This window comes from Watersipora subatra, chromosome 4 (genome assembly GCF_963576615.1).
Source record: "Watersipora subatra chromosome 4, tzWatSuba1.1, whole genome shotgun sequence".
Classification (NCBI taxonomy): Eukaryota; Metazoa; Bryozoa; class Gymnolaemata; order Cheilostomatida; family Watersiporidae; genus Watersipora; species Watersipora subatra.
Genome location: NC_088711.1, coordinates 46,939,839 through 46,956,352, shown reverse-complemented (window position 1 = coordinate 46,956,352; position 16,514 = coordinate 46,939,839). Strand labels below are relative to the sequence as shown.

Here is a 16,514-nt window from a genome sequence, read left to right as displayed (position 1 = left end):
TCCTTTTGTCTCCTATCCCTTCTTGTTTCTCATACCATTGTTGCGTATATCTCTTGTTTTGTCTTTTCTCCCTTCTTGTTTTTCACCCCATTGTTACTTCTATCTCTCCTTTTGTCTCCTCTCCCTTCTTGTTTCTCACCCCATTGTTGCTTCTATCTCTCCTTTTCTTTCTTCTCCCTTCTTGTTTCTCACACCTTTGTTCCTTCTATCTCTCCTTTTGTCTCCGCTCCTTTCTGGTTTCTCACAACATTGTTGCTTCTATCTCTCCTTTTGTCTCCTCTCCCTTCTTGTTTCTCACACCATTGTTACTTTTATCTCTCCTTTTGTCTCCTGTTTCTTCTTGTTTCTCACACCATTGTTGCTTATATCTCTCCTTTTGTCTCTTCTATCTTCAAATTTTTCATACCATTGTTACTTCTATCTCTCCTTTTGTCTCTTCTCCCTTCTTGTTTCTAACACCATTGTTACTTATATCTCTCCTTCTGTCTCTTCTCTCTTCTTGTTTCTCACACCATTGTTGCTTCTATCTCTCTTTTAGTGTCCTCTCCCTTCTTGTTTCTCACCATTGTTACTTCTATCTCTCCTTTTGTCTCCACTTTCTTCTTGTTTCTCACACCTTTGTTGCTTCTATCTCTCCTTTTGTCTCCTCTCCCTTCTTGTTTCTCACACCATTGTTACTTTTATCTCTCCTTTTCCCTCCTCTCCCATCTTGTTTCTCACCATTGTAGCTTCTATCTCTCTTTTTGTCTCCTCTTTCTTCCCGTATCTCACACCATTGTTACTTCTGTCTCTCCTTTTGTCTCTTCTCCTTTCTGGTTTCTCACATCATTGTTACTTCTATCTCTCCTTTTGTCTCCTCTCCTTTCTGGTTTCTCACATCATTGTTGCTTCTATCTCTCCTTTTGTCTCATCTCCCTTCTTGTTTCTCACACAATTGTTACTTTTATCTCTCATTGTGTCTCCTCTTTCTTCTTGTTTCTCACACAATTGTTACTTCTATCTTTCCTTTTGTTTCCTCTCCCTTCTTGTTTCTCACACCATTGTTACTTCTATCTCTCCTTTTGTCTCCTCTCCTTTCTTGTTTCTCACGCCATTGTTGCTTCTAACTCTCCTTTTCCCTTCTCTCCCTTCTTGTTTCTCACCATTGTTACTTAAATCTCTTCTTTTGTCTCTTCTCCCTTCTTGTTTTTCACCCCATTGTTGCTTCTATATCTCCTTTTGTCTCCTATCCCTTCTTGTTTCTCATACCATTGTTGCGTATATCTCTTGTTTTGTCTCTTCTCCCTTCTTGTTTTTCACCCCATTGTTACTTCTATCTCTCCTTTTGTCTCCTCTCCCTTCTTGTTTCTCACCCCATTGTTGCTTCTATCTCTCCTTTTCTTTCTTCTCCCTTCTTGTTTCTCACACCTTTGTTACTTCTATCTCTCCTTTTGTCTCCGCTCCTTTCTGGTTTCACACAACATTGCTGCTTCTATCTCTCCTTTTGTCTCCTCTCCCTTCTTGTTTCTCACACCATTGTTACTTTTATCTCTCCTTTTGTCTCCTGTTTCTTCTTGTTTCTCACACCATTGTTGCTTATATCTCTCCTTTTGTCTCTTCTATCTTCAAATTTCTCATACCATTGTTACTTCTATCTCTCCTTTTGTCTCTTCTCCCTTCTTGTTTCTAACACCATTGTTACTTATATCTCTCCTTCTGTCTCTTCTCTCTTCTTGTTTCTCACACCATTGTTGCTTCTATCTCTCTTTTAGTGTCCTCTCCCTTCTAGTTTCTCACCATTGTTACTTCTATCTCTCCGTTTGTCTCCACTTTCTTCTTGTTTCTCACACCTTTGTTGCTTCTATCTCTCCTTTTGTCTCTTCTCCTATCTTGTTTCTCACATCATTGTTACTTCTATCTCTCCTTTTGTCTCCTCTCCTTTCTGGTTTCTCACATCATTGTTGCTTCTATCTCTCCTTTTGTCTCATCTCCCTTCTTGTTTCTCACACAATTGTTACTTTTATCTCTCATTGTGTCTCCTCTCCCTTCTTGTTTCTCACACCATTGTTACTTCTATCTCTCCTTTTGTCTCCTCTCCTTTCTTGTTTCTCACGCCATTGTTGCTTCTAACTCTCCTTTTGTCTCCTCTCTTTTCTGGTTTCTCACATCATTGTTGCTTCTATCTCTCCTTTTGTCTCCTCTCCCTTCTTGTTTCTCACACCATTGTTACTTTTATCTCTCCTTTTCCCTCCTCTCCCATCTTGTTTCTCACCATTGTAGCTTCTATCTCTCTTTTTGTCTCCTTTTTCTTCCCGTATCTCACACCATTGTTACTTCTATCTCTCCTTTTGTCTCTTCTCCTTTCTGGTTTCTCACATCATTGTTACTTCTATCTCTCCTTTTGTCTCCTCTCCTTTCTGGTTTCTCACATCATTGTTGCTTCTATCTCTCCTTTTGTCTCATCTCCCTTCTTGTTTAACACAATTGTTACTTTTATCTCTCATTGTGTCTCCTCTTTCTTCTTGTTTCTCACACAATTGTTACTTCTCTCTTTCCTTTTGTTTCCTCTCCCTTCTTGTTTCTCACACCATTGTTACTTCTATCTCTCCTTTTGTCTCCTCTCCTTTCTTGTTTCTCACGCCATTGTTGCTTCTAACTCTCCTTTTCCTTTCTCTCCCTTCTTGTTTCTCATCATTGTTACTTATATCTCTTCTTTTGTCTCTTCTCCCTTCTTGTTTTTCACCCCATTGTTGCTTCTATATCTCCTTTTGTCTCCTCTCCCTTCTTGTTTTTCATACCATTGTTGCGTATATCTCTTGTTTTGTCTCCTCTCCCTTCTTGTTTTTCACCCCATTGTTACTTCTATCTCTCCTTTTGTCTCCTCTCCCTTCTTGTTTCTCACCCCATTGTTGCTTCTATCTCTCCTTTTTTTCTTCTCCCTTCTTGTTTCTCACACCTTTGTTACTTCTATCTCTCCTTTTGTCTCCGCTCCTTTCTGGTTTCTCACAACATTGTTACTTCTATCTATTCTTTTGTCTCTTCTCCCTTCTTGTTTCTCACATCATTGTTACTTCTATCTCTCCTTTTGTCTCCTCTCCTTTCCTGTTTCTCATATCATTGTTACTTCTATCTCTTCTTTTGTCTCCTCTCTTTTCTTGTTTCTCACACCATTGTTACTTCTATCTTTCCTTTTGCCTCCTCTCCCTTTTTGTTTCTCACATCATTGTTATTTCTATCTTTCCTTTCGTGTCCTTTCCGTTATCTTTTCTCACACCATTGTTGCTTGTATCTCTCCTTTTGTCTCCTCTCCGTTCTCTTTTCCCACACCATTATTGCTTATATCTCTCTTTGGTCGCCTCTTCCTTCTTGTTTCTCACACCGTTGTTACTTCTATTTCTCCTTTTGTCTCTTCTCCTTTCTTTTTTCTCACACCATTGTTACTTCTATCTCTCCTTTTGTCTCTTCTCCCTTCTCGTTTCTCACACCATTGTTACTTATATCTCTCCTTTGGTCTCTTCTCCCTTCTCGTTTCTCACACCATTGTAACTTCTATCTCTCTTTTTGTCTCCTCTCCCTTCTTGTTTCTCACCCCATTGTTGCTTCTATCTCTCCTTTTGTCTCTTCTCCCTTCTTGTTTCTCACACCATTGTTACTTATATCTCTTCTGTTGTCTCTTCTCTCTTCTTGTTTCTGACAGCATTGTCGCTTCTATCTCTGTTTTAGTCTCCTCTCCCTTCTTGTTTCTCACACCATTGTCACTTCTATCTCTCCTTTTGTCTCCACTCCCTGATTGTTTCTCATACCCTTGTTACTTCTATCTCTTCTTTTGTCTCATATCTCTTCTTGTTTTTCACACCATTGTTGCTTCTATCTCTCTTTTAATCTCTTCTCCCTTCTTGTTTCTCACACCATTGTTGCGTATATCTCTCCTTTTGTCTTTTCTATCTTCTTATTTCTCATACAATTGTTACTTCTATCTCTCCTTTTGTTTCTTCTCCCTTCTTGTTTTTCACCCCATTGTTGCTTCTATATCTCCTTTTGTCTCCTCTCCCTTCATGTTTCTCATACCATTGTTGCGTATATCTCTTGTTTTGTCTCCTCTGCCTTCGTGTTTTCACCCCATTGTTACTTCTATCTCTCCTTTTGTCTCCTCTCCTTTCTTGTTTCTCACCCTATTGTTGCTTCTATCTCTCCTTTTGTCTCTTCTCCCTTCTTGTTTCTCACACCTTTGTACCTTCTATCTCTTCTTTCGTCTCCTCTTTCTTTTTGTTTCCCACACCATTGTTACTTCTATCTCTTCTTTTGTCTCCTCTCCCTTTTGGTTTCTCATACCATTGTTACTTCTATCTCTCCTTTTGTCTCTTCTCCCTTCTCGTTTCTCACACCATTGTTACTTATATCTCTCCTTTGGTCTCTTCTCCCTTCTCGTTTCTCACACCATTGTAACTTCTATCTCTCCTTTTGTCTCCTCTCCCTTCTTGTTTCTCACCCCATTGTTGCTTGTATCTCTCCTTTTGTCTCTTCTCCCTTCTTGTTTCTCAAACCATTGTTACTTATATCTCTTTTTTTGTCTCATCTCCCTTCTTGTTTCTCACACCATTGTTACTTTTATCTCTCATTGTGTCTCCTCTTTCTTCTTGTTTCTCACACAATTGTTACTTCTATCTTTCTTTTTGTTTCCTCTCCGTTCTTGTTTCTCACACCATTGTTACTTCTATCTCTCCTTTTGTCTCCTCTCCTTTCTTGTTTCTCACGCCATTGTTGCTTCTAACTCTCCTTTTCCCTCCTCTCCCATCTTGTTTCTCACCATTGTAGCTTCTATCTCTCTTTTTGTCTCCTCTTTCTTCCCGTATCTCACACCATTGTTACTTCTATCTCTCCTTTTGTCTCTTCTCCTTTCTGGTTTCTCACATCATTGTTACTTCTATCTCTCCTTTTGTCTCCTCTCTTTTCTGGTTTCTCACATCATTGTTTCTTCTATCTCTCTTTTTGTCTCCTCTCCCTTCTTGTTTCTCACACCATTGTTACTTTTATCTCTCATTTTGTCTGCTCTTTCTTCTTGTTTCTCACACCATTGTTACTTCTATCTCTCCTTTTGTTTCCTCTCCCTTCTTGTTTCTCACACCATTGTTACTTCTATCTCTCTTTTTGTCTCCTCTCCTTTCTTGTTTCTCACGCCATTGTTGCTTCTAACTCTCCTTTTGTCTCCTCTCTTTTCTGGTTTCTCACATCATTGTTGCTTCTATCTCTCCTTTTGTCTCTTCTCCCTTCTTGTTTTTCACACCAATGTTGCTTCTAACTCCTTTTGTCTCCTCTCCCTTCTCGTTTCTGACACCATTGTTACTTATATCTCTTCTTTTGTCTCTTCTCCCTTCTTGTTTTTCACACCATTGTTGCTTCTATCTCTCATTTTGTCTCCTCTCTCTTCTTGTTTCTCACACCATTGTTGCTCATATCTCTCCTTTTGTCTCCTCTCCCTTCTTGTTTCTCACGCCATTGTTGCTTCTAACTCTCCTTTTCTCTCCTCTCCCTTCTTGTTTCTCACCATTGTTACTTCTATCTCTCCTTTTGTCTCCTCTCTCTATTTTCTTGTTTCTCACACCATTGCTGCTTCTACCTCTCCTTTTGTCTCTTCTCCTTTCTGGTTTCTCACATCATTGTTACTTCTATCTCTCCTTTTGTCTCCTCTCTTTTCTGGTTTCTCACATCATTGTTGCTTCTATCTCTCTTTTTGTCTCTTCTCCCTTCTTGTTTCTCATACCATTGTTGCGTATATCTCTTGTTTTGTCTCCGCTCCTTTCTGGTTTCTCACAACTTTGTTGCTTCTATCTCTCCTTTTGTCTCCTCTCCCTTCTTGTTTCTCACACCATTGTTACTTTTATCTCTCCTTTTCTTTCTTCTCCCTTCTTGTTTCTCACACCATTGTTACTTATATCTCTCCTTTTGTCTCTTCTATCTTCAAATTTCTCATACCATTGTTACTTCTATCTCTCCTTATGTCTCTTCTCCCTTCTTGTTTCTAACACCATTGTTACTTATATCTCTCCTTCTGTCTCTTCTCTCTTCTTCTTTCTCACACCATTGTTGCTTCTATCTCTCTTTTAGTGTCCTCTCCCTTCTTGTTTCTCACCATTGTTACTTCTATCTCTCCTTTTGTCTCCACTTTCTTCTTGTTTCTCACACCTTTGTTGCTTCTATCTCTCCTTTTGTCTCTTCTCCTATCTTGTTTCTCACATCATTGTTACTTCTATCTCTCCTTTTGTCTCCTCTCCTTTCTGGTTTCTTACATCATTGTTGCTTCTATCTCTCCTTTTGTCTCATCTCCCTTCTTGTTTCTCACACAATTGTTACTTTTATCTCTCATTGTGTCTCCTCTTTCTTCTTGTTTCTCACACAATTGTTACTTCTATCTTTCCTTTTGTTTCCTCTCCCTTCTTGTTTCTCACACCATTGTTACTTCTATCTCTCCTTTTGTCTCCTCTCCCTTCTTGTTTCTCACGCCATTGTTGCTTCTAACTCTCCTTTTGTCTCCTCTCTTTTCTGGTTTCTCACATCATTGTTGCTTCTATCTCTCTTTTTGTCTCCTCTCCTTTCTTGTTTCTAACACCATTGTTACTTATATCTCTCCTTCTGTCTCTTCTCTCTTCTTGTTTCTCACACCATTGTTGCTTCTATCTCTCTTTTAGTGTCCTCTCCCTTCTTGTTTCTCACCATTGTTACTTCTATCTCTCCTTTTGTCTCCACTTTCTTCTTGTTTCTCACACCTTTGTTGCTTCTATCTCTCCTTTTGTCACCTCTCCCTTCTTGTTTCTCACGCCATTGTTGCTTCTAACTCTCCTTTTGTCTCCTCTCTTTTCTGGTTTCTCACATCATTGTTGCTTCTATCTCTCCTTTTGTCTCATCTCCCTTCTTGTTTCTCACACAATTGTTACTTTTATCTCTCATTGTGTCTCCTCTTTCTTCTTGTTTCTCACACAATTGTTACTTCTATCTTTCCTTTTGTTTCCTCTCCCTTCTTGTTTCTCACACCATTGTTACTTCTATCTCTCCTTTTGTCTCCTCTCCCTTCTTGTTTCTCACGCCATTGTTGCTTCTAACTCTCCTTTTGTCTCCTCTCTTTTCTGGTTTCTCACATCATTGTTGCTTCTATCTCTCTTTTTGTCTCCTCTCCCTTCTTGTTTCTCACACCATTGTTACTTCTATCTCTCCTTTTGTCTCATCTCCTTTCTTGTTTCTCACGCCATTGTTGCTTCTAACTCTCCTTTTCCCTTCTCTCCCTTCTTGTTTCTCACCATTGTTACTTATATCTCTTCTTTTGTCTCTTCTCCTTTCTTGTTTTTCACCCCATTGTTGCTTCTATATCTCCTTTTGTCTCCTCTCCCTTCTTGTTTTTCATACCATTGTTGCGTATATCTCTTGTTTTGTCTCCTCTCCCTTCTTGTTTTTCACCCCATTGTTACTTCTATCTCTCCTTTTGTCTCCTCTCCTTTCTTGTTTCTCACCCCATTGTTGCTTCTATCTCTCCTTTTCTTTCTTCTCCCTTTTTGTTTCTTACACCTTTGTTACTTCTATCTCTCCTTTTGTCTCCGCTCCTTTCTGGTTTCTCACAACATTGTTAAATCTATCTATTCTTTTGTCTCTTCTCCCTTCTTGTTTCTTACATCATTGTTACTTCTATCTCTCCTTTTGTCTCCTCTCCTTTCATGTTTCTCATATCATTGTTACTTCTATCTCTTCTTTTGTCTCCTCTCTTTTCTTGTTTCTCACACCATTGTTACTTTTATCTCTCCTTTTGCCTCCTGTTTCTTCTTGTTTCTCACACCATTGTTGCTTATATCTCTCCTTTTGTCTCTTCTATCTTCAAATTTCTCATACCATTGTTACTTCTATCTCTCCTTTTGTCTCTTCTCCCTTCTTGTTTCTAACACCATTGTTACTTATATCTCTCCTTCTGTCTCTTCTCTCTTCTTGTTTCTCACACCATTGTTGCTTCTATCTCTCTTTTAGTGTCCTCTCCCTTCTTGTTTCTCACCATTGTTACTTCTATCTCTCCTTTTGTCTCCTCTCCTTTCTGGTTTCTCACATCATTGTTGCTTCTATCTCTCCTTTTGTCTCATCTCCCTTCTTGTTTCTCACACAATTGTTACTTTTATCTCTCATTGTGTCTCCTCTTTCTTCTTGTTTCTCACACAATTGTTACTTCTATCTTTCCTTTTGTTTCCTCTCCCTTCTTGTTTCTCACACCATTGTTACTTCTATCTCTCCTTTTGTCTCCTCTCCTTTCTTGTTTCTCACGCCATTGTTGCTTCTAACTCTCCTTTTGTCTCCTCTCTTTTCCGGTTTCTCACATCATTGTTGCTTCTATCTCTCCTTTTGTCTCCTCTCCCTTCTTGTTTCTCACACCATTGTTACTTTTATCTCTCCTTTTCCCTCCTCTCCCATCTTGTTTCTCACCATTGTAGCTTCTATCTCTCTTTTTGTCTCCTCTTTCTTCCCGTATCTCACACCATTGTTACTTCTATCTCTCCTTTTGTCTCTTCTCCTTTCTGGTTTCTCACATCATTGTTACTTCTATCTCTCCTTTTGTCTACTCTCCTTTCTGGTTTCTCACATCATTGTTGCTTCTATCTCTCCTTTTGTCTCATCTCCCTTCTTGTTTCTCACACAATTGTTACTTTTATCTCTCATTGTATCTCCTCTTTCTTCTTGTTTCTCACACAATTGTTACTTCTATCTTTCCCTTTGTTTCCTCTACCTTCTTGTTTCTCACACCATTGTTACTTCTATCTCTCCTTTTGTCTCCTCTCCTTTCTTGTTTCTCACGCCATTGTTGCTTCTAACTCTCCTTTTCCCTTCTCTCCCTTCTTGTTTCTCATCATTGTTACTTATATCTCTTCTTTTGTCTCTTCTCCCTTCTTGTTTTTCACCCCATTGTTGCTTCTATATCTCCTTTTGTCTCCTCTCCCTTCTTGTTTTTCATACCATTGTTGCGTATATCTCTTGTTTTGTCTCCTCTCCCTTCTTGTTTTTCACCCCATTGTTACTTCTATCTCTCCTTTTGTCTCCTCTCCCTTCTTGATTCTCACCCCATTGTTGCTTCTATCTCTCCTTTTTTTCTTCTCCCTTCTTGTTTCTCACACCTTTGTTACTTCTATCTCTCCTTTTGTCTCCGCTCCTTTCTGGTTTCTCACAACATTGTTACTTCTATCTATTCTTTTGTCTCTTCTCCCTTCTTGTTTCTCACATCATTGTTACTTCTATCTCTCTTTTTGTCTCCTCTCCTTTCTTGTTTCTCATATCATTGTTACTTCTATCTCTTCTTTTGTCTCCTCTCTTTTCTTGTTTCTCACACCATTGTTACTTCTATCTTTCCTTTTGCCTCCTCTCCCTTTTTGTTTCTCACATCATTGTTATTTTTATCTTTCCTTTCGTGTCCTCTCCGTTATCTTTTCTCACACCATTGTTGCTTGTATCTCTCCTTTTGTCTCCTCTCCGTTCTCTTTTCTCACACCATTATTGCTTATATCTCTCTTTGGTCGCCTCTTCCTTCTTGTTTCTCACACCGTTGTTACTTCTATTTCTCCTTTTGTCTCTTCTCCTTTCTTTTTTCTCACACCATTGTTACTTCTATCTCTTCTTTGGTCTCCTTTCCCTTCTTGTTTCTCATACCATTGTTACTTCTATCTCTCCTTTTGTCTCTTCTCCCTTCTCGTTTCTCACACCATTGTTACTTATATCTCTCCTTTGGTCTCTTCTCCCTTCTCGTTTCTCAGACCATTGTAACTTCTATCTCTCTTTTTGTCTCCTCTCCCTTCTTGTTTCTCACCCCATCGTTGCTTCTATCTCTCCTTTTGTCTCTTCTCCCTTCTTGTTTCTCACACCATTGTTACTTATATCTCTTCTGTTGTCTCTTCTCTCTTCTTGTTTCTGACAGCATTGTCGCTTCTATCTCTGTTTTAGTCTCCTCTCCCTTCTTGTTTCTCACACCATTGTCACTTCTATCTCTCCTTTTGTCTCCACTCCCTGATTGTTTCTCATACCATTGTTACTTCTATCTCTTCTTTTGTCTCATATCTCATCTTGTTTTTCACACCATTGTTGCTTCTATCTCTCTTTTAATTTCTTCTCCCTTCTTGTTTCTCACACCATTGTTGCGTATATCTCTCCTTTTGTCTTTTCTATCTTCTTATTTCTCATACCATTGTTACTTCTATCTCTCCTTTTGTCTCTTCTCCCTTCTTGTTTTTCACCCCATTGTTGCTTCTATATCTCCTTTTGTCTCCTCTCCCTTCATGTTTCTCATACCATTGTTGCGTATATCTCTTGTTTTGTCTCCTCTCCCTTCGTGTTTTCACCCCATTGTTACTTCTATCTCTCCTTTTGTCTCCTCTCCTTTCTTGTTTCTCACCCTATTGTTGCTTCTATCTCTTCTTTTGTCTCTTCTCCCTTCTTGTTTCTCACACCTTTGTAACTTCTATCTCTTCTTTCGTCTCCTCTTTCTTTTTGTTTCCCACACCATTGTTACTTCTATCTCTTCTTTTGTCTCCTCTCCCTTTTGGTTTCTCATACCATTGTTACTTCTATCTCTCCTTTTGTCTCTTCTCCTTTCTCGTTTCTCACACCATTGTTACTTATATCTCTCCTTTGGTCTCTTCTCCCTTCTCGTTTCTCACACCATTGTAACTTCTATCTCTCCTTTTGTCTCCTCTCCCTTCTTGTTTCTCACCCCATTGTTGCTTGTATCTCTCCTTTTGTCTCTTCTCCCTTCTTGTTTCTCAAACCATTGTTACTTATATCTCTTTTTTTGTCTCATCTCCCTTCTTGTTTCTCACACCATTGTTACTTTTATCTCTCATTGTGTCTCCTCTTTCTTCTTGTTTCTCACACAATTGTTACTTCTATCGTTCTTTTTGTTTCCTCTCCGTTCTTGTTTCTCACACCATTGTTACTTCTATCTCTCCTTTTGTCTCCTCTCCTTTCTTGTTTATCACGCCATTGTTGCTTCTAACTCTCCTTTTCCCTCCTCTCCCATCTTGTTTCTCACCATTGTAGCTTCTATCTCTCTTTTTGTCTCCTCTTTCTTCCCGTATCTCACACCATTGTTACTTCTATCTCTCCTTTTGTCTCTTCTCCTTTCTGGTTTCTCACATCATTGTTACTTCTATCTCTCCTTTTGTCTCCTCTCTTTTCTGGTTTCTCACATCATTGTTGCTTCTATCTCTCTTTTTGTCTCCTCTCCCTTCTTGTTTCTCACACCATTGTTACTTTTATCTCTCATTTTGTCTGCTCTTTCTTCTTGTTTCTCACACCATTGTTACTTCTATCTCTCCTTTTGTTTTCTCTCCCTTCTTGTTTCTCACACCATTGTTACTTCTATCTCTCCTTTTGTCTCCTCTCCTTTCTTGTTTCTCACGCCATTGTTGCTTCTAACTCTCCTTTTGTCTCCTCTCTTTTCTGGTTTCTCACATCATTGTTGCTTCTATCTCTCCTTTTGTCTCCTCTCCCTTCTTGTTTCTCACCCCATTGTTGCTTCTATCTCCTTTTGTCTGTTCTCCCTTCTTGTTTCTCACACCTTTGTTACTTCTCTCTCTCCTTTTGTCTCCTCTCCTTTCTAGTTTCTCACACCATTGTTGCTTCTATCTCTCCTTTTCTCTCCTCTTCCTTCTTGTTTCTCACACCATTGTTGCTTCTGTCTCTCCTTTTGTCTTCTCTCCCTTCTTGTTTCTCACGCCATTGTTGCTTCTAACTCTCCTTTTCTCTCTTCTCCCTTCTTGTTTCTCACCATTGTTACTTCTATCTCTCCTTTTGTCTCCTCTCTCTCTTTTCTTGTTTCTCACACCATTGCTGCTTCTATGTCTCCTTTTGTCTCCTCTCCTTTCTGGTTTTCTCACATCAATTGTTACTTCTATCTCTTCTTTTGTCTCTTCTCTTTTCTGGTTTCTCACATCATTGTTACTTCTATCTCTCTTTTTGTCTCCTCTCCTTTCTGGTTTCTCACACCATTGTTACTTATATCTCTTCTTTTGTCTCTTCTCCCTTCTGGTTTCTCACAACATTGTTGCTTCTATCTCTCCTTTTGTCTCCTCTCCTTTCTGGTTTCTCACACCATTGTTACTTCTATCTCTCCTTTTGTCTCCTCTCCTTTCTTGATTCTCATACCATTGTCGCTTCTATCTCTGTTTTAGTCTCATCTCCCTTCTTGTTTCTCACACCATTGTCATTTCTATCTCTCCTTTGGTCTCCACTCCCTGATTGTTTCTCACACTATTGTTACTTCTATCTCTTCTTTTGTCTCTTCTATCTTCTTGTTTCTCACACCATTGTCACTTCAATCTCTCCTTTGATCTCTTGTCTCTTCTTGTTTCTCACACCATTGTTACTTATATCTCTTCTTTTGTCTCTTCTCCCTTCTTGTTTTTTACACCAATGTTGCTTCTAACTCCTTTTGTCTCCTCTCCCTTCTCGTTTCTGACACCATTGTTACTTATATCTCTTCTTTTGTCTCTTCTCCCTTCTTGTTTTTCACACCATTGTTGCTTCTATCTCTCATTTTGTCTCCTCTCTCTTCTTGTTTCTCACACCATTGTTGCTCATATCTCTCCTTTTGTCTCCTCTCCCTTCTTGTTTCTCACGCCATTGTTGCTTCTAACTCTCCTTTTCTCTCCTCTCCCTTCTTGTTTCTCACCATTGTTACTTCTATCTCTCCTTTTGTCTCCTCTCTCTATTTTCTTGTTTCTCACACCATTGCTGCTTCTACCTCTCCTTTTGTCTCCTCTCCTTTCTGGTTTCTCACATCATCGTTACTTCTATCTATTCTTTTGTCTCTTTTCCCTTCTTGTTTTTCATACCATTGTTACTTCTATCTCTACTTTTGTCTCCTCTCTCTTCTTGTTTCTCACACCATTGTTACTTCTATCTCTCCTTTTGTCTCCTCTCCCTTCTTGTTTCTCACATCCATGTTATTTCTTTCTCTCCTTTTGTGTCCTCTCCGTTCTCTTTTCTCACACCATTGTTGCTTCTATCTCTTCTTTTGTTTCTTCTCCCTTTTTGTTTCTCACATCATTGTTACTTCTATGTCTCCTTTTGTCTCTTCTGCCTTCTTTTTTCTCACACCTTGTTGTTTCTATCTCTCCTTTTGTTTCCTCTCCATTCTTGCTTCTCATACTATTGTTGCTTCTTTCTCTTCTTTTCTCTCTTCTCCCTTCTTGTTTCTCATACCATTGTTACTTCTATCTCTCATTTTGCCTCCTCTTCTTTCTTGTTTCTTACACCATGGTTACTTCTTTCTCTCCTTATGTCTCCTTTCCCTTGTTGTTTCTCACACCATTGTTACTTCTATCTCTCCTTTTGTCTCTTTTCCCTTCTCGTTTCTCACACCATTGTTACTTATATCTCTTCTTTTGTCTCTTCTTCCTTCTTGTTTTTCACCCCATTGTTGCTTCTATCTCTCATTTTCTCTCCTCTCCCTTCTTGTTTCTCACACCATTGTTCCTTCTATCTCTCCTTTTGTCTCCTCTCCCTTCTTGTTTCTCACGCCATTGTTGCTTCTAACTCTCTTTTTCTCTCCTCTCCCTTCTTGTTTCTCACACAATTGTTACTTCTATCTTTCTTTTTGTTTCCTCTCCGTTCTTGTTTCTCACACCATTGTTACTTCTATCTCTCCTTTTGTCTCCTCTCCTTTCTTGTTTATCACGCCATTGTTGCTTCTAACTCTCCTTTTCCCTCCTCTCCCATCTTGTTTCTCACCATTGTAGCTTCTATCTCTCTTTTTGTCTCCTCTTTCTTCCCGTATCTCACACCATTGTTACTTCAATCTCTCCTTTTGTCTCTTCTCCTTTCTGGTTTCTCACATCATTGTTACTTCTATCTCTCCTTTTGTCTCCTCTCTTTTCTGGTTTCTCACATCATTGTTGCTTCTATCTCTCTTTTTGTCTCCTCTCCCTTCTTGTTTCTCACACCATTGTTACTTTTATCTCTCATTTTGTCTGCTCTTTCTTATTGTTTCTCACACCATTGTTACTTCTATCTCTCCTTTTGTTTTCTCTCCCTTCTTGTTTCTCACACCATTGTTACTTCTATCTCTCCTTTTGTCTCCTCTCCTTTCTTGTTTCTCACGCCATTGTTGCTTTTAACTCTCCTTTTGTCTCCTCTCTTTTCTGGTTTCTCACATCATTGTTGCTTCTATCTCTCCTTTTGTCTCCTCTCCCTTCTTGTTTCTCACACCATTGTTACTTTTATCTCTCCTTTTCCCTCCTCTCCCATCTTGTTTCTCACCATTGTAGCTTCTATCTCTCTTTTTGTCTCCTCTTTCTTCCCGTATCTCACACCATTGTTACTTCTGTCTCTCCTTTTGTCTCTTCTCCTTTCTGGTTTCTCACATCATTGTTACTTCTATCTCTCCTTTTGTCTCCTCTCCTTTCTGGTTTCTCACATCATTGTTGCTTCTATCTCTCCTTTTGTCTCATCTCCCTTCTTGTTTCTCACACAATTGTTACTTTTATCTCTCATTGTGTCTCCTCTTTCTTCTTGTTTCTCACACAATTGTTACTTCTATCTTTCCTTTTGTTTCCTCTCCCTTCTTGTTTCTCACACCATTGTTACTTCTATCTCTCCTTTTGTCTCCTCTCCTTTCTTGTTTCTCACGCCATTGTTGCTTCTAACTCTCCTTTTCCCTTCGATCCCTTCTTGTTTCTCACCATTGTTACTTATATCTCTTCTTTTGTCTCTTCTCCTTTCTTGTTTTTCGCCCCATTGTTGCTTCTATATCTCCTTTTGTCTCCTATCCCTTCTTGTTTCTCATACCATTGTTGCGTATATCTCTTGTTTTGTCTCCGCTCCTTTCTGGTTTCTCACAACTATGTTGCCTCTATCTCTCCTTTTGTCTCCTCTCCCTTCTTGTTTCTCACACCATTGTTACTTTTATCTCTCCTTTTGTCTCCTGTTTCTTCTTGTTTCTCACACCATTGTTGCTTATATCTCTCCTTTTGTCTCTTCTATCTTCAAATTTCTCATACCATTGTTACTTCTATCTCTCCTTATGTCTCTTCTCCCTTCTTGTTTCTAACACCATTGTTACTTATATCTCTCCTTCTGTCTCTTCTCTCTTCTTGTTTCTCACACCATTGTTGCTTCTATCTCTCTTTTAGTGTCCTCTCCCTTCTTGTTTCTCACCATTGTTACTTCTATCTCTCCTTTTGTCTCCACTTTCTTCTTGTTTCTCACACCTTTGTTGCTTCTATCTCTCCTTTTGTCTCTTCTCCTATCTTGTTTCTCACATCATTGTTACTTCTATCTCTCCTTTTGTCTCCTCTCCTTTCTGGTTTCTCACATCATTGTTGCTTCTATCTCTCCTTATGTCTCATCTCCCTTCTTGTTTCTCACACAATTGTTACTTTTATCTCTCATTGTGTCTCCTCTTTCTTCTTGTTTCTCACACAATTGTTACTTCTATCTTTCCTTTTGTTTTCTCTCCCTTCTTGTTTCTCACACCATTGTTACTTCTATCTCTCCTTTTGTCTCCTCTCCCTTCTTGTTTCTCACCCCATTGTTGCTTCTAACTCTCCTTTTCCCTTCTCTCCCTTCTTGTTTCTCACCATTGTTACTTATATCTCTTCTTTTGTCTCTTCTCCCTTCTTGTTTTTCACCCCATTGTTGCTTCTATATCTCCTTTTGTCTCCTCTCCCTTCTTGTTTTTCATACCATTGTTGCGTATATCTCTTGTTTTGTCTCCTCTCCCTTCTTGTTTTTCACCCCATTGTTACTTCTATCTCTCCTTTTGTCTCCTCTCCCTTCTTGTTTCTCACCCCATTTTTGCTTCTATCTCTCTTTTTCTTTCTTCTCCCTTCTTGTTTCTCACACCTTTGTTACTTCTATCTCTCCTTTTGTCTCCGCTCCTTTCTGGTTTCTCACAACATTGTTACTTCTATCTATTCTTTTGTCTCTTCTCCCTTCTTGTTTCTCACATCATTGTTACTTCTATCTCTTCTTTTGTCTCCTCTCTTTTCTTGTTTCTCACACCATTGTTACTTCTATCTTTCCTTTTGCCTCCTCTCCCTTTTTGTTTCTCACATCATTGTTATTTCTATCTTTCCTTTCGTGTCCTCTCCGTTATTTTTTCTCACACCATTGTTGCTTGTATCTCTCCTTTTGTCTCCTCTCCGTTCACTTTTCTCACACCATTATTGCTTATATCTGTCTTTGGTCGCCTCTTCCTTCTTGTTTCTCACACCGTTGTTACTTTTATTTCTCCTTTTGTCTCTTCTCCTTTCTTTTTTCTCACACCATTGTTACTTCTATCTCTTCTTTGGTCTCCTTTCCCTTTTTGTTTCTCATACCATTGTTACTTCTATTTCTCATTTTGTTTCCTTTCACTTAATGTTTCTCATACCATTGTTACTTCTATCTATTCTTTTGTCTCTTCTCCCTTCTTGTTTCTCATACCATTGTTACTTCTATCTCTACTTTTGTCTCCTCTCTTTTCTTGTTTCTCACACCATTGTTAGTTCTATCTTTCCTTTTGCCTCCTCTCTCTTTTT

At 39.0% G+C, this 16,514-nt stretch overlaps 2 protein-coding genes across 2 annotated transcripts in view; one reads left to right on the top strand and one right to left on the bottom strand.

Moving 5' to 3' along the window:
• LOC137394298 (uncharacterized) overlaps nucleotides 1-16,514 on the top strand; it is a 290,856-nt gene that overhangs the window by 85,497 nt on the left and 188,845 nt on the right. The gene's annotated exons all lie outside the window — the stretch shown is intronic.
• LOC137393000 (pre-mRNA-splicing factor CWC22 homolog) overlaps nucleotides 15,866-16,514 on the bottom strand; it is a gene marked incomplete at its 3' end in the record, with an annotated part of 34,573 nt that continues 33,924 nt past the window's right edge. Inside the window, exon 5 of the mRNA XM_068079381.1 lies at nucleotides 15,866-15,883. Within this exon, the coding sequence (XP_067935482.1) occupies nucleotides 15,866-15,883 (18 nt within the window). The remainder of the gene's footprint in view (nucleotides 15,884-16,514) is intronic.